Source organism: Aquarana catesbeiana, linkage group LG12, assembly GCF_042186555.1.
Source record: "Aquarana catesbeiana isolate 2022-GZ linkage group LG12, ASM4218655v1, whole genome shotgun sequence".
Lineage (NCBI taxonomy): Eukaryota > Metazoa > Chordata > Amphibia > Anura > Ranidae > Aquarana > Aquarana catesbeiana.
This window is the reverse complement of record NC_133335.1, coordinates 137226940-137250512: the sequence shown is the minus strand read 5'-3', so window position 1 is coordinate 137250512 and position 23573 is coordinate 137226940. Positions and strand designations below refer to the sequence as shown.

Sequence of the window (23573 nt, the reverse complement as noted above, 5' to 3'; positions counted from 1 at the left end):
CTCTGGAGGGAGACTATTCCACATTTTCACAGTTCTTACAGTGAGGAAACATTTCCGTATTTGGAGATTAAATCTCTTTTCCTCTAAATGTAAAGCGTGCCGCCTTGTCCTCTGTGATGACCTTAACGTGAATAACTCAACACAAAGTTCACTATATGGACCCCTTATATACAGTATTTGTACATGTTAATCATATCCCCCATTAATCTCCTCTTCTCAAGAGAGAATAAATTCAGTTCCTCTAATCTTTTCTCATAGCTGAGTTCCTCTATGACTCTTATCAGTTTGGTTGCCCTTCTTTGTAATTTCTCCAGTTCCCCGATATCCTTTTTGAGAACTGGTGCCCAAAACTGAACTGAATATTGCAGATGAGATCTTACTAATGATTTATACAGGGGCAAAATTATATCTCTCTCTCTGGAGTCCATACCCCTCTTAATACAAGAAAGGACTTTGCTCACTTTGGAAACCGCAGCTTGGCATTGCATGCTATTATTAAGCTTAGGATCTACCAAAACCCCCAGATCCTTAGTCATTATGGAATCCCCCAGTTGTATGCCCCTAGTATGTATGATGCATGCACATTCTTAGCCCCCAAGTGCATAACTTTACATTTATCAACATTAAACCTCATTTTCCAAATAGTTGCCCAATGAAACAGTGCATTGAGGTTGGATTGTAAGTTGGAGACATCCTGTAAGGATGTTATTCCACTGCATAGCTTGGTGTCATCTGCAAAGACTGAAATGGTACTTTTAATCCCATTTGGCAATATAGTGTGAATGAGCGAGTTTGGGGTGGAGGAACTTGACTGTCCTGCACAGAGTCCTGACCTCAACCCGATAGAACACCTTTGGGATGAATTAGACCGGAGACTGAGAGCCAGGCCTTCTCATCCAACATCAGTGCCTGACCTCACAAATGCGCTTCTGGAAGAATAGTCAAACCTTGTGGACAGCCTTCCCAGACTAAGACTGGGATGCCATTAAGGTTCATGTGCATGTAAGGACAGATGTCATAATACTTTTGGCAATGTAGCGTATCTAAAGTATTCAGACTGTGGGACTTTATGATACTTCCGCAGGTCTGGCCAGGCCGGAAAATGATGAACATGGGTTAAACAATGTGAAGTCCACCAGGATTTAGGGCTTTCCATCCTTGGGGGGTTATTGTCAGTAAAGGGTAAAAGGTTATTTCAAGCTATGGAGCATCAAGGGGCTAAGAGAGAGTGGCCAAGCAGACTGTGGGACTGTGTAAAGCAGGAATCTTAAACTGGTGGCCCTCAATCTTTTGCGAAACTACAATTCCCATCATACCTCTGCCTGTGAGAGTCATGCTAATAACTGTCAGCCTTGCAATGCCTCATGGGACTTTCACAACAGCTGGAGAGCCACCAGTTTGAGACCCATTGTGTAAAGCTCTAATTGGAATTCCACCACAATTTTGAAGTTCCAAAACGACACAAAGAGGAGTGTTCTTAGTGGAGTGCAGTAATGAAAGATCTAAGCTGCTCTATAATATTTCTTCACATTAGGGACTAGGTATGGTCCTTACTTTCGACTCGAACATCGGGTGTTTGCTTGCAAATGAACTGAACATATGGGGCATACGTGGCAGATTCGAGCACCACGGAGCACCCCATAATGCACTGCGAGATTGCAGTGCATTTATGGCTGCTGATCGGCCAAAGCATGCACCTGACCTTCATGCTTTGGCCAGTCACATCGCCTTTTGCCAATCATGGCTCAGAGGGCTAAGTCCATGCTGTTGTATATGTTGTAATATGTTCACCGATTTATGTGGGACATTGTTGTGTGTATGTACACATGCAGTCAATGTTGACCAGGCCAGAATGACAATGACAGAATGGTTGATTTGTCCAACTGAATTTTAACAGCTGAAGACTCTTTGATGTGTTAATCTTATGCAAGTCTATTTGAACATCTGAAAGGGTATTCAGGTGGTATCTGTTAATCTAATCTAATTACATATATCTAAAGGGGACTTGTTGATGTTGATATGCGGGAGTGCAAATTGGGGTGGTTCACGGCTGTTCACGGCTGGGGGTTGTTGTCTGTTTGATAGACTAAAGCTTATCAAAGTCCTAAATTGAAACGGCCAATCAAATTGCTCAGCCATTCAATACCTGGTGAATATAACACGGCATTCAGTCTATAGAGTTTAAGTGAGGCTTGTCTGTGTATGGCTGGGAACACACAGGCCTAGGAATATGGGTCTCTGAATTATATCTACTCTGTCGAATTTTTTTGTCATCTGTGGACTTTGGACTTTGTTCTGTGTTGGAAGTCAATAAAGTGCATCTCTCTGGAATAATTGGGTTGCTGCGGAAGAGTACTTACTAATTCATTATCATACCACTATACTACTTCTATATCCACCCAATACATAATATACTCGATCACTACATTGGTGCCGTTCAAGCGACCAGAAGAGCATTTTCGGACTTAGTAACAGAAGTCGGTGGTGACAACAATCCTGTGAGGTGGACAGAAGTCTGATGAAGAACCAAGAGCTGTGCTGTGACTCTAATGTCTGGTTGTGACATAAGAGAGTCTGATCTACAAATTTAAACAAGTTGGGAACCCCAGAATTATTCTCTGGAGACTGGAAACAACAACAAAAAAAGGACTATGTCGTGTACCAGAAGACCTGAAGTGGAAGCCGAAGGAGTAACTAATGCGGTGAGTAAAATATTTTCTTTTTTTTTAAATTATTAGTAATATAGTCAAAATGCTTACTCAGTGTGAAGCTAGTGTCAGTTCTGATAAAGTTAACAGATGGGTATTAAAATGTATTAAGCGCCATGGCGGTCCTTATGAAATTCCAGAAAAATGTAAGCAGACATGGACGATGATGAAGGAATTTTTAGAGAAAAATGTTTTTGATAGCAAAATTTCAGTAAGTAAAAGAAAAGGTTGTATTATACAGGGCTTGTTATCTTGCTGTTTAACAATGGAAAGTTCTTTAAAAGGTAAGGTTGAGGAAATTACCCAGTTACAGAAGGCAGTTGATAATAGCAACAATGTTTGTGAGAGGTTACAAAACCAATCAGACACCGAGACAGTAAATTTAAAATTGCATGCGGTTACGATTGGAGAAGCTTTACTTGAGAAATCTAAACATTGTGATGAATTATCAGAGGAAAATGAGAGATTAAAATTAAGAATTATGGAATTAGAGAAGAGATCTCAGGAATGCAGATATGCATCAAATCTTGGATTCAGCAATCTGCAGCAAACAGAACCTCATATTAAATCTGATAATTCATTACCAGCTGCCCCCACTGTGATTACCACAGTTAATAACAATAATAATAATACAGGTGAAGTTCAGCTTGTAATGAAGCCTTTGAAACCAAAATTATTAGACGCAATTCTTAAAGAAATAGGAATGGTTCCATACCATGATTTAAACAGATTTTTAAAATGGTTTTGTGACGTGCAGCAAGTCAGAGATATGTACAATCTCAACCCATCTGATTTAGAAAGAGTTTTGCAACATTCTGTAGGAAGTGGTCTTTGGATGAGAATTAAACAGATCTGTATTCAGCCTCTGAGGACAAGGGACATATTACTGGAATTATTATGTGTTTTGTATGGTGTACGTTCTGATGTTACTATTCATGGGAAGATCCAACAAATGCAAAGTGAATCTCCCTATGAATTGTCACATAGGATAGCAACTATTATGGAATTATTGGTCGGTAATAATCTTGCATTTGAGCGTGGGGGCTTGATACATATGAGTATGTTTCTAGATGCGTTGCATGAAGATATCAAACAAAATATTTTATTAGTTACCCCAAATCCTCATGATTTAAAAGACATATTGTTGAGAGCAGACCATTTATGGAGAAAGTCAAATGAGCAGGTTGTCAAAATTGATTTAGCCACATTGTTTAGGACAAATACTGAACATAAAGATCAGAAGATAATATCCTATGATAACACCCAGAGAGGAGACATCGGGTCATACATAGGTGATATTAATATGAAAAACAGAGCTGACCAAAATAATAATAAGAAAAGGTCCAAGACTTGGATACCGTTTTCTCAGTTAAAACAGAAATATGACCACCTGAAGATTGAGTATGACAAGAGGAGAGGGGAACGTGATACATTATTAGAGCAGTTGAAGGGGGTACAGGGTGTCATAAATGCAGAAGATGTACATTCTCCAGATCTGTTTTTGAATGCAAATGACACTTCTCTAGCAGTGGGGGTGAATTAGCTCCAAACTGTAAACGTGTAAATAGTGTTTTGTTTTAACTTCAAACAACGTTTAAAGACCTTGCTAATTAGTTTTGTTGGAGAGTTTTGTCTTTCAGGGACGTCTGAAGATGCTTGCATGTGAATAGCAGAAGCACAGTCTGAAATTGCTGGCTAGTGGGGGAGAATTATGGGAGAAATGCTGAATAGACAATATATCACTATACATGGAATTATAAAGTATTCATGGACTCTCTCGAAATTCATCAAGCAATGGACCTTTTTTTTTCTTTTTTCTTCAACGCCCTAATTTTTAATTTTTCTCCCTTTTCCTGATATATTTTGCTTTTCATTTTTTAATTTTCTTTATGTTTTATTTCTTGAACTTTATCTTAAAACCAAAGAGAAGCATTTTAACCTTAAATAATTTTCATAACATCTGTACATATTACATAATGCGTATTGATCAATATATTTGACATCTAAGGTGAGATGCTGCACAATGGCTTGGCATAGCATAAATTATAGTATGTTGGGTGGTTTTCCTAAATTTATAAGAGGGGTGAGTGAAATTCATCACTCTAGTCATGATTTGAAACTTTGTTGATTCAGTTGTTTATAATATGCTAAAGGCTATGACATATATGGATGGAAAAGACCTTTCTACCTTTCATGGTGAAGATACTGGCAAGAATTTCCACTGCCGCTTTGTCTGGATAGAAGATCTGTTAAACACTGATGACTCTATCTGAACCATCGTGTGTGGGTATATCTATATGTATATGTTGGTATACCATTCAGGTGTAATTGTGGACTGAATGATCCAAGTAACTGCTCTATTGAAGGCAATGAGGGGTCGGTCTACAGCAAATTACAAAAGCAAATTGTAACTGGCAATCAACAAAGATGGACTCATGAATGTCAAGTGCAAGAAAATAGTTTGAACCACAGTTTTTACTGCCATATCCAAACCTTTTGACCTTGAAAGTGAGTGCTGGTACATTGATAGTTCTTCTTACTATAAAGATGAAAGTAGAGTGTTTGCGTAAAAGCATCTTTAAAAATGGAAAGCTTGAGCCTGGAGATGAAAAAAATCCTGGACTTATGTGGATTGGAGTTCCCAGAGCATACCAAGTTTACTTTCAGTGAGATGGTGAGAGATGTGATGAAGTCAGACCGAAGAATGGACTGTGATATCAGCTCGTCTTTACGCAACATTCAAGATCTTGATGTGATATAATAAGGCCTAACAGCTATATGGGCCACTGACGTTTACCAAATCCTTTTCTAGTCATGGTCCAAAAGTTATATTATCTAATAACTGTTTCATGGGGATATTTTAGAGGCTGGCGAAGAGAGATGTAACCAGTTTCAACTTCATATTTTATATGAGCCATTGTAAAGCATCCAGTACCTTAAATCATAATGATATTTTTTGTTGTTTGATTTATGGGTCAGTTCTAGTAATTAGAACCGACCCAAGTGGGGGTATATGTTGTATATGTTGTAATATGTTCACCGATTTATGTGGGACATTGTTGTGTGTATGTACACATGCAGTCAATGTTGACCAGGCCAGAATGACAATGACAGAATGGTTGATTTGTCCAACTGAATTTTAACAGCTGAAGACTCTTTGATGTGTTAATCTTATGCAAGTCTATTTGAACATCTGAAAGGGTATTCAGGTGGTATCTGTTAATCTAATCTAATTACAAATATCTAAAGGGGACTTGTTGATGTTGATATGCGGGAGTGCAAATTGGGGTGGTTCACGGCTGTTCACGGCTGGGGGTTGTTGTCTGTTTGATAGACTAAAGCTTATCAAAGTCCTAAATTGAAACGGCCAATCAAATTGCTCAGCCATTCAATGCCTGGTGAATATAACACGGTATTCAGTCTATAGAGTTTAAGTGAGGCTTGTCTGTGTATGGCTGGGAACACACAGGCCTAGGAATATGGGTCTCTGAATTATATCTACTCTGTCAAATTTTTTTGTCATCTGTGGACTTTGGACTTTGTTCTGTGTTGGAAGTCAATAAAGTGCATCTCTCTGGAAGAATTGGGTTGCTGCGGAAGAGTACTTACATCATCATCATTATAATAACCACTAATGAATTATCATACCCACTCTACATCATATCACCCAGTATATATTAATAAACCCGATCACTACACATGCCCCACACTCTATAAGGCTGCTTACATGGCGGCCGTATATAGTGTTATGATTGAGAGAACATTAGCTAGAAGCAGGTTAGTTAGTGGCATATAGGCAGTTTAGTGTGTGTGTGTGTACACACAGCACCCCATATTGGCAGAATAACACAAAATTGTTGACATTTTTGCAGATTTATTAAGAAAAACTGAAATATCACATGGTCCTAAGTATTCAGACCCTTTGCTCAGTATTTAGTAGAAGCACCCTTTTGATCTAATACAGCCATGAGTCTTTTTGTGAAAGATGCAACAAGTTTTTCACACCTGGATTTGGGGATCCTCTGCCATCCCTCCTTGCAGATACTCTCCAATTCTGTCAGGTTGGATGGTAAATGTTGGTGGACAGCCATTTTTAGTTGTCTCCAGAGATGCTCAATTGGGTTTAAGTCAGGGCTCTGGCTGGGCCATTCAAGAACAGTCACGTAGTTGTTGTGAAGCCACTCCTTCATTATTTTAGCTGTGTGCTTAGGGTCATTGTCTTGTTGGAAGGTAAATCTTCGGCTCAGTCTGAGGTCCTGAGCACTCTGGAGAAGGTTTTCGTCCAGGATATCCCTGTACTTGGCCACATTCATCTTTCCCTCGATTGCAACCAGTCGTCCTGTCCCTGCAGCTGAAAAACACCCCCACAGCATGATGCTGCCACCACCATGCTTCACTGTTGGGACTGTATTGGACAGGTGATGAGCAGTGCCTGGTTTTCTCCACACATACCGTTTAATTAATTAATTAATTTAATTAAGGCCAAAAAGTTCTATCTTGGTCTCATCAGACCAAAGAATCTTATTTCTCACCATCTTGGAGTCCTTCAGGTGTTTTTTTTTTTTAGCAAACTCCATGCGGGCTTTCATGTGTCTTGCACTGAGGAGAGGCTTCCATCCAGCCACTCTGCCATAAAGCCCCGACTGGTGGAGGGCTGCAGTGATGGTTGACTTTCTACAACTTTCTCCCATCTGCATCTCTGGAGCTCAGCCCCAGTGATCTTTGGGTTCTTCTTTACCTCTCTCACTAAGGCTCTTCTCCCCCGATAGCACAGTTTGGCCGGACGGCCAGCTCTAGGAAGGGTTCTGGTCGTCCCAAACGTCTTCCATTTAAGGATTATGGAGGCCACTTAAGTGCAGCAGAAAATTTTTTTGTAACCTTGGCCAGATCTGTGCCTTGCCACAATTCTGCCTCTGAGCTCTTCAAGCAGTTCCTTTGACCTCATGATTCTTAGGACCATGTGATGTTTCAGTTTTTTCAACAATTCTGTCAGTGTTTTTCTGTCAATATGGGGTGCTGTGTGTACATTAATGAGGAAAAAAAATGAACTTGAAAAATGATTTTAGCAAATGGCTGCAATATAACAGTGAAAAATTTAAGGGGCTCTGAATACTTTCCGTCCCCACTGTATATAATACAGTGTAGTGTAGACTATATATACAGCGCAGACAGTGTATTAAAAAAACAAATATATACATACACAGTATCTCACAAAAGTGAGTACACCCCTCACTTTTTGTAAATATTTCATTATATCTTTTCATGTGACAACACTGAAGAAATGACACTTTGCTACAATGTAAGGTAGTGAGTGTACAGCTTGTATAACAGTGTAAATTTGCTGTCCCCTCAAAATAACTCAACACACAGCCATTAATATCTAAACCGCTGGCAACAAAAGTGAGTACACCCCTAAGTGAAAATGTCCAAATTGGGCCCAAAGTGTCAATATTTTGTGTGGCCACCATTATTTTCCAGCACTGCCTTAACCAATTTGATGCAGTGTGGAGTGTATGGTTTGAGCACTGACAGGCCGACTCCCCCACCCCTTCAACCTCTGCAGCAATACTGGCAGCACTCATACGTCTATTTCCCAAAGACAACCTCTGGATATGATGCTGAGCACGTGCACTCAACTTCTTTGGTCGACCATGGCAAGGCCTGTTCTGAGTGGAAACTGTCCTGTTAAACTGCTGTATGGTCTTGGGCACCGTGCTGCAGCTCAGTTTCATAGTTACATAGTTACATACATAGTTACATAGTTAGTCAGGTTGAAAAAAGACACAAGTCCATCCAGTTCAACCTTAACCTTAAGCTTAAGTTTCAGGGTCTTGGCAATCTTCTTACAGCCCAGGCCATCTTCACGTAGAGCAACAATTCTTTTTTTCAGATCCTCAAAGAGTTCTTTGCCATGAGATGCCATGTTGAACTTCCAGTGACCAGTATGAGAGAGAGAGCGATAACATCAAATTGAACACACCTGCTCCCCATTCACACCTGAGACCTTGTAACACTAACAAATCACATGACACCAGGGAGGGAAAATGGCTAATTGGGCCCAATTTGAACATTTTCATTTAGGGGTGTACTCGCTTTTGTTGCCAGCGGTTTAAACATGAATGGCTGTGTGTAACCAAGTGACCCTGCCCCTTCTGACATCATGTGCCATCAGAGGGGATGGGATCACTCGGTTACGTCACCGGGTGGCGGCGCCCTTACCTATATAACAGCTGTTACACCAAGAGTCAGCAGTCGGCGTGATGCCTCCCATCGAGTCGGGGCTTTTTTTTTTCCGGGTTACGTTAGGCGGCATGATTGAAGATGGATGGACATTGCGGGACACTTTTTTAACATTTTTTTTCTTTTCTTTTTTAATAAAGGAATTGTCAAAAACCTGTCTTTTGTGGTTTTTACTTTGACACTTTTTGGGTAGAGGGGTAGGGGTACAATGTACCCGTTACCCATTCACATGGGGGGGATCTTATTAAAGGGGGGCTTCCAGATTCCAATAAGCCCCCACCCGCAGACCCCCACAACCACCGGGCCAGGGTTTTGAGGACGAGGCCCTTGTCCCCATCAACGGGGACAATGTGTTTTGGGGGGGACCCCATGTTGGGCATGTGGCCTGGTATGGTTCAGGAGGAGGGAGGGCATTTGTTTGCGCCCCCCTCTATCCTGTCCTTCAGGACCCCACACCAATTTGTTTTTACATTTTGGCGTGGAGTTCACATTTTGGCATGGGGACCCACGCCAATTTTTTTCCTTGACTTTTATCTATATTGCTGGGAGCCGGCAATACATTACAGCCACAAGCAATTTTAAATTACGTTTTTTCCTTTAGAAATATCATTTTGCTGCGGCACTGTAAAACACATCACACAGATGGGATGATGGCCAGTGGGACGAAATGCATTGGGTGACGTTCGTGGCAATCGCTTTTTAACTCCTAAAGAACAAGCTTGTTTTTATCTGAAATCCTGTAAGTGAGAACCCCTCTTTTTTTAAAATAAAAAGATCTTACGGAATTACACTATGTGGATTCATTTGTCTTCCATGTCCAATGCTAATGGGAGGATCTAACATCTGCTGCAGACTTTGGAGTTCGTCCTTTTGAAGCGTGATCACTTGTCCCTTGGGGTCTACCTTCCATCCACGGCTCCATCCACAGATTACTTCATTGAGGCTAATCCCCCACCATGCCTGTTTGACCCATGTTCTATACGGTACATGCGTCCACCTTATCTGGTAAGCATGCCAACCTTACTTCCCTTGACTGCACTTCATGATCAAGCACCTTTCCAGATTTGTTACTGCAATTTACTCACTATTGTTGACTTTTTTTTCACACCATTATGGTTCATCCAATCAAGGTGGACTAACATTTTATGTTATAAAACCTTTTATATTTTATATAGCGATTGTTTTATTTCTCTTTTTTTTACTACAATTTGAGTGCTACACTATTATTGTTTTTATTTGTGTTTCACATTGTGTCTAGTGGAGTGTTGGCTGCTCACCTATTTTCCTATGCGCAATTTTTTCTTTTTTATCCAATTATAACCCCCTTCTGACAGAACAAGAGGAAAAAAAAAAAAAGAAAATGTGTGTGCTATATCTAAGTTGTGTTTGTCTATATTTCTGCTGGCAGGATGCTAACCTCCGCCCAACAGAAATCATGTATAGTGTACAGTTAGGTCTGAAAGTAGGATGTACTATTTGTTTTTGCCTTCCCTTAGGGTCCTATGGGATGGGGGACAGCTGTCCATCCCCACCCTGTGGCTGGAGACAAGAATTTCTGCGGGCGGAGTGTCTTTCTCAAGGGAGAGATGCTCTGGCCTTAATGTATATACTATTAGCTGCCGGGATCTGTAGTTAGCAGCATGTACAGATGTAAATGCCTATCAGAAATTTGTATTTATATTTTCGTATGTAATTTATTTGTACAGTTCCCCATCCAAGTTGCTCCCCTGTCCCCCTTCCAACTTATTTTATGGGAAGCCCTTGCTCCTGGGCCCAGGAGCCATTTTTTGTAAATTTCTCAACTGAGGGACCAGCTGGATTCCGGTGGGTGGTGAGATGGCAACCTCTACTTTAGGTAGGTGCTAGAAGTAGGATTTTTGTGAATGCAGGTAAATCAGGTATGGTATAATATTTAAGGGAGGAAAGAAAAGCGCCTCATAGTGCAGTAGATAAAAAAAAATCGTTTTATTCCATGTGATGGACAACTGACATCATGCAGGCATTTGGCAGGAAAAATATTCAAACAAAAATCACAGCCGCGGCAGAAGCCAGTCAGCTTCAACGTGGTGACGCCAGGTCCTAAAGCTCCACCCAACGCTGCGTTTCTCCGTATTACGCATCAACTGGAAAATGAGGCACACTATGAGGCGCTTTTCTTTCCTCCCTTAAATATTATACCATATCCCACGATTGATCATACTTGGACAAGGAGCGTAGGGAGAACAGTGCAGCCCCTTGAACCAACACTACAGTGTTCCGAATTGCCTGGTGAGGAAGGAATCCTGTTGGATGTCTGAATCAGCTGTCCCTGTCTGAATGATCTGGTTTATCTGAGCCCATAAGATCTCTGTAATAGGGGTCCTACATATCTGAGAAGCGGCCCCTTCTTTTACACCATTATTGCCTGGCTTAGGAAAGTATGTGATGAAGATAATATCCCCAGGTTACAAAAGAATTATTCTTAGTGAAGTCTCATATATATCTTCTGGGTGTCATCTAATAAGGACATTACTAAGCCCTCTGATGGATTTTACATATATATTTAAATGAACGTTTTTTTTCTTTTTATTCACCATTCACTAAAAAATTTTTTATTCAGCCTGCAGCTTAGGTTGATATCTATGTCAGTTTTTTCACTGACGTTTTACAAATGTGTTTGTATGTTACAGGTTGTGCACCTAATTTCACTTATACATCTTGTTAGAACTGTATATTCAGGTTTTTTTTCAGGTTGCAGCACCTACACTAAAATTATATCTTTATCAATTCATTATCTAGTTTGCACTTTGTCTATTTTGGGTTAGCGCAGATTGTTTACATTACACAAGTAAGCATGTAAAGTACTTAATTTTTTTGTGCTGGTACCTGCAATTTTTTTAAGTTGCTGACATGGTTTCTTTATGAACAGTAGAGAATGTAAGAGTCTCCACTTTCATTTCGATGGTGTTGCCTGTGACTAATTTCTATCCTTGGCTAAGTAGGGGAACATTTCTGTTCTGGGCTACTGATACAAAAAGAAAATTGTTGATAAACCAAAACATGTTGCATGAGAAATGGAATACGCTACTTATTTAAAATACATTATTTCGAGGGGTTTATGCAATAGGTATAGTGTCTCTTTCATATCACTCAAGCAGTTTGACTAGGAAGCTATCTTCATCCACTTCAGCACACTCTTCATCCTTCTCTCCACCATCTTCAATCTCCTGCCAGCCAGGGCTCACTAAGACTGCCGTACCAGGTTCCACAATTTCCTTCTCACTGCTTGTCAAAACCTCTGCTGGATAAAACCTCCTGGCAATGGAAACAAACTCTGTCCCCATATCAAGAACGATGAGGCGGTCCTGAAAAACACAATGTAAAAATGTTATAGACACCTTTTAAAGAGGAAGTAAACTCTCCCACTCTAAAGCTGCTTTTCATTTAGTCCATTATAATAAGTAATTATCAAACTATAGCCACTGTAATCCAGCCCAAATCACATATTACTTACTGCTTAAAGAAACTTTAAAAAACTTGTTTCCAAGGGTAAGGCATCTTAAGTATTGTTTTCTGAGTCCACAGTAGAGTGCATTTCCGCCCTTACATTGAGCACTTCCTGTACTGTTAACCAAGCCTCCTTCTCAAGCCAACATTTCTATGGCAACCCTGCTTCACTGCTCATAGCTGACTTGTTTTATTTCATAGTATTTACTTGTGCTGATTATCTAGTGTTTGCCTGTGTCGGTCTTGTCAGCTTCAGCTGATAAGGCTGCAGTAATGCTGTCCGATGCCTAAGTTTACACTCCATGTGATGTCACACGGTCACATGGGGTATAGTAGGAAGCTCTGAGTGATTATGCAGTCTTGTGGGATTTCAGTGTTGTGCTGTAGGAAGATCTGATAATAGACAGACAAGTACACAGAGTGTGCCGTAAATCAGGGGAGATCTGGGCATGCTCAGTGAAGTCATTCTAAAGAACAAAAAGGATTACAACAATACTAAGCAAGTACGGAGATATCTACAAGCAGTGTTCATTAGAGTTTTGTATGCTGATTTACATGGGACAAAGTTGTTGGGGAGAGTTTACAACCACTTAAATGGACAGTAATGTAACCAAATTCTTCAGCATTTCCATTTGGCACTTAGGCCCTGTTCACACCTGAGCAATTTTCAATCATTTCAATAGCAATTGTTCACATCTGAGCATTTTGTCGCCTGTAGCAAAACACTACAAAAAAGTACATGAGCTTCTTTTAGGCAGATTGGAGCCAGACTAGCCCCACAGACTTCAATGGAAATGCCTGGAAAAATGCTCAACATGAGCATTTTACAAGCATTTTGTTGCAAATTTTCTGGCAACAGCAGCTCTCCACCCCTAATCTCCTCCCCCTAGTGCTTTCTATTGGCTAAAATAAAAACACCTGAAGCTTGAATACGCATGTAAAATGCTTCTAACACGCTTCTAAAATGCTCATACGCTTGCAAAACTCTCACATAAAACCGCCTAAAAATCACTGTGCTCAGGTGTGAATAGGGCCTTACTAGCTGTGTCTTTTCTGACTGATTATCTGCAGGCAATTACACAACTCGGAACACTGTAGCCTGGGGTTTGGGGCAAGGAACATGAATGGCTCTTTCTGTGCTGTCTAGGAATGTAAATCTACATGAAGAGCATGATTTAACGTTCCACAGATATATATATATATAGTGGGGACGGAAAGTATTCAGACCCCCTTAAATTTTTAACTCTTTGTTATATTGCAGCCATTTGCTAAAATCATTTGTTTATTTTTTTCCTCATTAATGTTCACACAGCACCCCATATTGACAGAAAAACAAAGAATTGTTGACATTTTTACAGATTTTTAAAAAAAGAAAAACTGAAATATCACATGGTCCTAAGTATTCAGACCCTTTGCTCAGTATTTAGTAGAAGCACCCTTTTGATCTAATACAGCCATAAGTCTTTTCCGGAAAGATGCAACAAGTTTTTCACACCTGGATTTAGGGATCCTCTGCCATTCCTCCTTGCAGATCCTCTCCAGTTCTGTCAGGTTGGATGGTAAACGTTGGTGGACAGCCATTTTTAGGTCTCTTTTGCTCAATTGGGTTTAAGTCAGGGCTCTGGCTGGGCCATTCAAGAACAGTCACGGAAGTTGTTGTGAAGCTACTCCTTCGTTATTTTAGCTGTGTGCTTTGCTTAGGGTCATTGTCTTGTTAGAAGGTAAACCTTCGGCCCAGTCTGAGGTCCTGAGCACTCTGGAGAAGGTTTTCGTCCAGGATATCCCTGTGCTTGGCCGCATTCATCTTTCCCTCAATTGCAACCAGTCGTCCTGTCCCTGCAGCTGAAAAACACCCCCACAGCATGATGCTGCCACCACCATGCTTCCCTGTTGGGACTGTATTGGACAGGTGATGAGCAGTGCCTGGTTTTCTCCACACATACCGCTTAGAGTTAAGGCCAAAAAGTTTTGTCTTGGTCTCATCAGACCAGAGAATCTTATTTCTCACCATCTTGGAGTCCTTCAGGTGTTTTTTTTTAGCAAACTCCATGCAGGCTTTCATGTGTCTTGCACTAAGGAGGGGCTTCCGTCGGGCCACTCTGCCATGAAGCCCCGACTGGTGGAGGGCTGCAGTGATGGTTGACTTTCTACAACTTTCTCCCATCTCCCGACTGCATCTCTGGAGTTCAGCCACAGTGATCTTTGGGTTCTTCTTTACCTCTCTCACCAAGGCTCTTCTCCCCCGATAGCTCAGTTTGGCCTGACGGCCAGCTCTAGGAAGGGTTCTGGTCGTCCCAAACGTCTTCCATTTAAGGATTATGGAGGCCATTGTGCTCTTAGAAACCTTAAGTGCAGCAGAAATTTTTTGTAACCTTGGCCAGATCTGTGCCTTGCCACACTTCTGTCTCCAAGCTCTTCAGGCAGTTCCTTTGACCTCATGATTCTCATTTGCTCTGACATGCACTGTGAGCTGTAAGGTCTTATATAGACAGGTGTGTGGCTTTCCTAATCAAGTCCAATCAGTATAATCAAACACAGCTGGACTCAAATGAAGGTGTAGAACCATCTCAAGGATGATCAGAAGAAATGGACATCACCTGAGTTAAATATATGAGTGTCACAGCAAAGGGTCTGAATACTTAGGACCATGTGATATTTCAGTTTTTCTTTTTTAATCTGCAAAAATGTCAACAATTCTGTGTTTTTCTGTCAATATGGGGTGCTGTGTGTACATTAATGAGGAAAAAAAATGAACTTAAATGATTTTAGCAAATGGCTGCAATATAAGAAAGAGTGAAAAATGTAAGGGGGTCTGAATACTTTCTGTCCCCACTGTGTATATATTAGGGTTGTCCCGATACCACTTTTTTAGGACCGAGTACAAGTACCGATACTTTTTTTCAAGTACTCGCCGATACCGATTACCGATACTTTTTTTTAATGTCACGTGACAGTGTTTTTTTTTTTTTTTTTTTTTAGGGGGGGGGGGGGGGGTGAACGGTGTGTGTGTGTGTTTTTTTTTTTTTTTTTTTCATTTACATTTATTATTTTTTACAATTTAATTTTTTTTTATTCTTTATTGCACTATGTGTGTGTGTGTGTTTTTTTTTTTAATCAGCCCTGTTGGGGGGCTTTGGTGAGATATCAGGGGTCTTAACAGACCTCTGATATCTCCCAATTGAGACAGAGAAAGAGACCGAGGATAGAGATTCCCCAGTCCCTTTCTCTACAGCCTCAGCTGCACTGACAATGAATGGAGAGAAGACAGCGGGTCCTCTCCATTCATAAACTGACACATTGTAATCACAGGTGATTACAATGTTTCAGTTATGTGAATAGACAGAGTCAGCTGACTCTGTCCATTCACACAGCGGAGAGACAGCAGAACGGAGGAGACAGAGGAAGAGAGAGGGGGACAGCGGAAAGCCGGAATGGATGGGGACAGCGGAGGGGGACAGAGCAACGGAGGGGGACAGAGCAAAGAAGGAGGACAGCGGAGGGGGACAGAGGAATGGAGGGGGACAAAGCAATGGAGCAGGACAGCGGAGGGGGACAGAGCAACGGAGCAGGACAGCGGAGGGGCACAGAGGAACGGAGGGGGACAGAGGAATGGAGGGGGACAAAGCAATGGAGCAGGACAGCGGAGGGGGACAGAGGAACGGAGGGGGACAGAGCAACGGAGCAGGACAGCGGAGGGGGACAGAGGAACGGAGGGGGACAGAGCAACGGAGCAGGACAGCGGAGGGGGACAGAGGAACGGAGGGGGACAGAGCAATGGAGCAGGACAGCGGAGGGGGACAGAGGAACGGAGGGGGACTAAGGGGGATGAGGTGACAGTCAGCGGTGATCGTGTGTGGGGGAGTTACAAGCACCGATCACCGCTGTATGTCACTAAAGCAGCTAAAAGCCGCGGGGGGAGAAGCTTGTAACTCCCCCACGCGCCAATCACTGCTGACAGTCCAGGTATCGGGGGAAGCATCGGGAGCATTTGCCCAAGTACAAGTACTTGGGCAAATGCTCGGTATCGGTGCCGATACCGATACTAGTATCGGTATCGGGACAACCCTAGTATATATATATATATATATATATATATATATATATATATATATATATATTATAAATTATATATATATATAGGGCTTTTTTTCAGGTGGAACTCAGTTCCACCACCTCTGGCTCAGACCCTTTGGTGCCTGCTCACCACATTCACTTGTAAACACAGAAGTCTAGTTTCTGTGTTTACAAATGACAGCTCTGCACTCTGTATGTAACGCAATCCTGGTATTTAATGCCCCTTTAAGACCCTCCTACTGTTTTCGTGAAATTTGACTGAACACGCCTACTATTTGATGTGATTTGAAGGATGTGTGTAGGGGGAGGGGTTTTGTGGGGCCGTGGTTAAGATCCAGCACCTATTGTTTGAGAAAAAAAGTCCTGTGTGTGTTTCGCTAGAAAATTACTAAGAGCCCCCGAACATTATATATATTTTTTTAGCAGAGAATCTAGAGAATAAAATGGCGATTGTTGCAATATTTTATGTCACACGGTATTTGTGCAGCGGTATTTTAAACGCAACTTTTTTGGGAAAAGGGACACTTTCATGAATTGTAAAAAAACGAAACAGTAAAGTTAGCCCAATTTTTTTGTATAATGTGAAAGATGATGTTATGCCGAGTAAATAGATACCAAACATGTCACACTTTATAATTGCACGCACTCGTGGAATGGCAACAAACTACGGTACCTAAAAATCACTGCATAGGCGACGCTTTAAATTTTTTTTACGGTTACCAGGTTAGAGTTACAGAGGAGGTCTAGTGCTAGAATTATTGCTCTTGCTCTGACAATCATGGCGATACCTCACGTGTGATTTGAACACCATTTACATATGCAGGTGCGACTTCCCTATGCGTTTTCTTTGCTGCGCAAGCTCGCGGGGACGGGGGCGCTTTAAAATTTTTTTTTTCTTATTTATTTTATTTATTTTTATATTAATAAATTGTGTTAAAAAAAAAATGATTACTTTTATTGCTGTCACAAGGAATGTAAACATCCCTTGTGACAGTAATAGGTGGTGACAGGTACTCTTTATGGAGGGATCGGGGGTCCAAAAGACCCCCGATCCCTCCTTTGCACTTCAAAGTATTCGGATCGCTGTTTTCGGCGAATCTGAATACTGTATATTTTTTTAAAACCAGCGCCATTGGCAGCCAAGTAAACGGGAAGTGACATCATGACATTGCTTCCGTGTTTACAATCAGGAGATTGGAACGAAGACATTTCCAGCTTCGTGCCAGTCTGTCCCTAGCCGCCGGAGGTGGCGGATAGTCGATGGGGTCTCCCGGTGAATCATGAGGCCCATTGAGAGGGGCGGGAGGGGGGGATGTCCCGTCCCGCTCCTCCGGTGTAACAGCCGAGCGGTTTTTAGCCACATTGGTTGTTATCCCAGGAAACCCGATTGCCGGCTCTAAAAAATGGTACTGGGATGATGCCTGCAGCTGCGGGCATCATCCCGGTATAAACCCCGAAAGCCGAGGCCGCACATCTGCGTACGCTCGGTGGGATATCTTTTCATGTGACAACACTGAAGAAATGACACTTTGCTACAATGTAAAGTATTGAGTGTACAGCTTGTATAACAGTGTAAATTTGCTGTCCCCTCAAAATAACTCAACACACAGCCATTAATGTCTAAACCGCTGGCAACAAAAGTGAAAATATCCAAATTGGGCCCAAAGTGTCAATATTTTGTGTGGCCACCATTATTTTAAAGCACTGCCTTAACCCTCTTGGGCATGGAGTTCACCAGAGCTTCACAGGTTGCCACTAGAGTCCTCTTCCACTCCTCCATGATGACATCACAGAGCTGGTGGATGTTAGAGACCTTGCGCTCCTCCACCTTGCATTTGAGGATGCCCCACAGATGCTCAATAGGGTTTAGGTCTGGAGACATGCTTGGCTAGTCCATCACCTTTACCCTTCAGCTTGGCATTGGTCGTCTTGGAGGTGTGTTTGGGGTCATTATCATGTTTTTTTTTTTTTTTAAATCAAAAAGTTTTTATTGTTCAAGAAACATTAACACCATACAAGAAGAGTATTGCATTTTGTACCAACAATTATGTCATGTATACATCCATTTAGCCACTTTTCTTTGTTTACACGTACATGTTTAAGAATACAGTTTAAAATAAAAGAATATAGTTTTAACAAACTTCCTTTGGACCAGCAAGTCTTTTTTCCTTTCCCCTCCTCTAGGTACCTAATCAATACCCTTAACATCCATGTCACTGCTCTAGGGTTTACATCATTACTCATCTACTCGTGTTCCCAGGCGTCGCTATGTACATCTAAGCAACCTCATTTGTACCAGTTCTATAGGACTTATACCTGGTGTGTCAAGCCATGCATCCCATATCAAACTTCCCAGGGTTCCCCCTCTGCTGGTATATATACTTTTCCATAACAAGGGTGTTACCCATCTGTTGAATCCATGTTTTGACCAACGGTGGTGTGGCAGATTTCCAGTGCAGAAGTATTGCTTTCCTCGTCTGAAATAATGCTCTGGCAAAGGCCATTCTAGTTATTTCCTCTGGGATGACCCCTTCCAGTAACCCTAAAAGACATCCCAATGGGTCTAGAGGGACATTAGTCTGGAAAACCCTGTTAAGTAAGGTCATAACCCCTGTCCAGTACCTATGGAGTTTGGGGCATTGCCATAGGAGATGTATCAGATCACCTGGCACAGTCTTGCACCTGTTACACAGTGGATCCTGTAGCTTCCCCATTTTGTGTAGTTTTACTGGTGTATAGTGCACCCTTAACAGGATATATATTTGGGAAACTTTTTGTGATACATTTAGCGAACAGGTGTTAACAGCTTGAAGGGCCTCTTCCCACTGCTCCCCTGTGATAGGACCCAAGTCTGCCTCCCATTGTGCGGCTGCTTTTATGGGATGCCCTTCCAGAAAAGAGGAGAGGAGCATGAGATAGCATTGGGATATTATACCTTTGGTATCTGTTGCCTCTTGTAATATGTGAAAAACAGGGGTGGGTGACTGTACCCACTCCACTGCACCACCCTGCACCCGTATTGCATGTTGCAATTGTAGGTAATAGAACAACATATTAGATGGTAGTGCAAATTTAGATTGTAAGTCTGCAAAGGACAGCAGTCCTCCATTATGAAATATATGTCTTAGGTGAGTAACTCCCAGGGGACGCCATCTGGAACCCTGCTGAATTTTGGCCAGTTCCTCATATGAATCGTTTTCCCAAATTGGGCTGTAGGCAGTGTATCCCGTGACATGTTGCAGTTGTTTGACCTTGTTCCACACTTTTTGAAGAAGTGCGTAAGTAGGCATCTGTTTGACTCCAAAGTTAGGCCCTCAGGTATTGACTCCACCACTTCTGCTGACGGAGAAGTTTAGCCGACGAGCCTGCAGGAGATGGAGTCACGGCCCCTATTAGATGTTGTAGTTGTGCTGCCAGATAGTAAATCCAAGGGTTGGGGAGTGCAAGACCACCGCCCTCCTTTGGGTATTGCAACTGTTCCAGCTTGATCCTAGGGGGATTGGTATGCCACAGTAGTGTTCTGAATAGTGTATTAACAACCCTAAATATTTTTAGTGGGATAACTACCGGCGTGTTGTGTAACATGTATAGGAGTTGGGGCATCAAAATCATTTTAATGAGATTTGTCTTCCCCGCTAAGGACATTTTACGTCTGTTCCATATATTTATTTTGTCGCGAAAGCGAGTCAAAAGGGGATATATGTTTAGTTTGTAATAATCATTTAGTTTGGGGGATATGTAGATGCCTAAATATTTAAAGGAGGTCACTATAGGGACTGGGCAGAGGAAGCTTACCGGCAAATCTGGAGTCCCGTCCAGAAACATCAATGCAGACTTGGACCAATTAATAGTGAGACCTGAATAGTGGCCGAAGTCTGCAATTAGGGACATTGCATGGGACAATGAGGCTTCCACGTCCTCTACAAAGAGGAGCATGTCATCAGCGTAAATCATTATTTTCTCATGCAATTCGCCATATCGAAATCCCCTGATCTGCTGACAGTCTCTGATCAATGCGGCGAGTGGTTCAATAGCCAATGCAAATAGCAGGGGGGACAAGGGGCACCCCTGCCTGGTCCCCCTGGCCAGTGCAAAGACCTGCGACATCCTGTCTGACATGCGTATGGCGGCCTGTGGTGAAGCATACAGCAGCCGTACCCATGTAATAAATCTAGGACTGAACCCGAATTTGGACAATACAGCCCACAGGTATCGCCAGCTAACACTGTTGAATGCTTTATTAGCGTCAAGAGACAACAGTGCTCTACTGCCGGCCACATCTGTCTGTGTCTGCATGTTCAAAAAGAGTCGGCGAAGGTTGGTGGCGGAGGATTTCTTGGGCATGAAGCCTGCTTGGTCAGGGTGGATGATGGATGAGATGGCCTTGTTAACCCTCATGGCCAAAATCTTGGCCAATATTTTCACGTCACTCTGCAGTAACGAGATGGGCCTGTATGAGCTTGGGTCCACAGGGTCCTTGCCAGGTTTGAGTAGTAATATAATATTAGCCCTTGTCATGGTTGTTGGTAGACTTCCTGACTTAAAGGAGGAATTAAATACTTCTAGCAGTTTAGGCAAAATTACCTCCCCATACTGCGTGTACACCTCCATTGGGAGCCCGTCATCACCTGGCGCCTTGCACGTAGGAAAGGAGGCAGCCACCTCCTTCAATTCGTCCAACGTAAAAGGGGCCTCTAGCTCCATGCATGCCTGGGATGTCAAGGCAGGCAGGGAGATTGTGTCTAAGTACTCCTGCAGTGTCTCATCTGTGTAGTTCTCACATGGCTTATACAAGTCCTCATAAAAGGACGTTAGTTCTGTAATTATTGATTCAGGGTCATTTACTAGTCTCCCAGTTGTGCACCTAATGGCTCCTATAGCCGGGGAAGACTGTTGAGACTTGGCAATTCTAGCCAGTAGCCGACCAGTCTTTTCCCCTTCCTCGTAAAAAGCTTGCTTGGTAAAGAATCGTTTCCTCTCCGCAGTGGAGGTTCTCAACCGGTCCAGGGAATCCTGTCCCGATATCCATGCCTCCCTTGCAGAGTCGGAGGGGTCAGTAACATATGTTAGCTCAAGCCTCCACACCTGGTCTTCAACCTGTTTCATGAGGGCTGATGAGTTATGTTTAATAGCCGCTATTTCTGTTATAAACGTGCCCCTAAGGCATGCCTTAAAAGCATCCCATTTAGTTGTAACTTCAGGGTGGAGTTGGTTTTCATAAAAGTATTGTTCAATTTGTTTCGTTACTCTTTCTTGTGATGTAAAAAGTTTTAGCCAGACGGCGTTAAGCTTCCAAGGGGCTTTGGGTAAAGAGACTACTGGGCGCGTTATCAGGTGTGCTACTATTGGGGAGTAGTCTGACACCCCTCTGGGAAAATATTCCACTTTGGTGACTAGGTTTACAACATGAGAGGACCCAACGCATAGGTCAATGCGTGAGAGTGAGCCATGTGATTTAGAAAAACATGAGAATTGTTTGGATGCTGGGTTTTTGGTTCTCCAGACATCTGTCCAGCCCACCTCCAGCAGCAGTCGGCTCAAAATAGTGCCTCTTCCCCCTAGCGGAGCCTGGACTGGAGGATGCCTGTCAAGTTTTGGATCTAGATACCCGTTAAAATCACCCTTGATTATGATAGGTATATCAGGCTTGTCAACCAGGTACGCCAGCAAGAGCTGCAATATTTCTCTAGAAAATGGGGGGGGGATGTATACAAAAGCAATAATCAAGGTCAATGTAAACAGCTTGCAGTAAATAAACACATATCTACCCAGGGGGTTAATAACAGATTCCAATTCCTGGTAGGCCAGGGACTTATGAACCAACACACATACTCCACGGGAGTACGCAGTGTGTGGAGTGATAAGCCCTACCCACCCAGGAGTATTGCAGGAGTCCCACTGCATCTTTTGTGAGGTGAGTCTCCTGCAACCCCACAATAGCAGGGTGAAATTTCTTTAAACACGAACTTATCATTGTACGTTTCAGCGGGTCGTGTACTACCCGGACATTCCAGGACACCATCAAAGTGGTAGCCATGTTAGGTATATTGAATTCTTATCCAAGTGGTGCAAAGGCCCTCCGGCCCTGCGCCTGTAAAGAGGGGTGTCACAGGTCATTAAGGATGCAGTCAGTTCCTTTAAACGGCCCATGGACATAAACTGACCAGGTATTAAGTTCAGTGATACATTGCAATAGAGCATGTGACTTAGAGCATGGCACAACTGCGCAACGGAAAGGAAGCGGGGGGAACATTCAAGGGTGTTCCTGTGGCCATCCGTGGCCCAGTTACGAGGGATCGGAGTAAACTGTCCCCTTGCTTCTTCATATTCGTAACAGTCAATCAAACTTATGCCAACCGGGCAACAATTAACCGGTCCCTGGAATTGGGACCTATTGGTATTCTGTGAAATTTTGTGGGTGTAACTCACCCACTGTGGTGTGGAACTCAGTTCAGTGCAGTGTTTGAGCCCATTCAGAACGCTGGTATAGGCTAAGTATAAAGTGTCCCGTTAGACATGTATTGCGGACATCTGCCGACATTTTACAGACCTTGTCAAGTTTGTTCTTCAGACATCAATCACCCCTTTCATTTTCTCGGTGTCTTCTGAGGTCTTGTTCATTATGATCCAACCACGCGGCCGCTTCTGCAGCCGATTCAAAGAAGATAGCCTGACCCCTGGCTGTGATGCATAGCTTGGCCGGAAACAACATTGCATATGTTACTTGGATTTTTTGTAGGCGCTTCTTCACCTCCGCAAATTTAGCCCTTTTTCTTTGCACCTCGGCAGAGAAGTCTGGGTAAAATGAAATTTTAGTCCCATTGAAATGTGAACAGAGGCTCTTTCCCTCGCTAGCTTGAGTATGATCTCGCGGTCTTTGTAATTCAATAGGCGCGCCAGTATGGTTCTTGGCGGGTTGTCTGGGGGGAGGGGTCGTGGCGGTGTGCGATGTGCCCGTTCCACTGCAAACAATGATGTAAAGGCCTCCTTGCCAAAGATGTCCTGCAGCTATTGTTCTATGAATGCCGTTGGGTCCCTGCCCTCCACCTTTTCAGGAAGCCCCAC

The 23573-nt window shown here is 42.5% G+C and overlaps 1 protein-coding gene across 2 annotated transcripts in view; it reads right to left on the bottom strand.

Annotated features, from left to right (window-relative positions):
• Window positions 1-3788: 3788 nt before the first annotated feature.
• Window positions 3789-23573, bottom strand: part of LOC141114573 (melanoregulin-like) — a 243768-nt gene continuing 223983 nt past the window's right edge. For both annotated transcript variants that reach the window (XM_073608358.1, XM_073608359.1), the window contains one exon: window positions 3789-12292. In XM_073608358.1, the coding sequence (XP_073464459.1) occupies window positions 12074-12292 (219 nt within the window). In that variant the 3' untranslated portion in view covers window positions 3789-12073. The remainder of the gene's footprint in view (window positions 12293-23573) is intronic.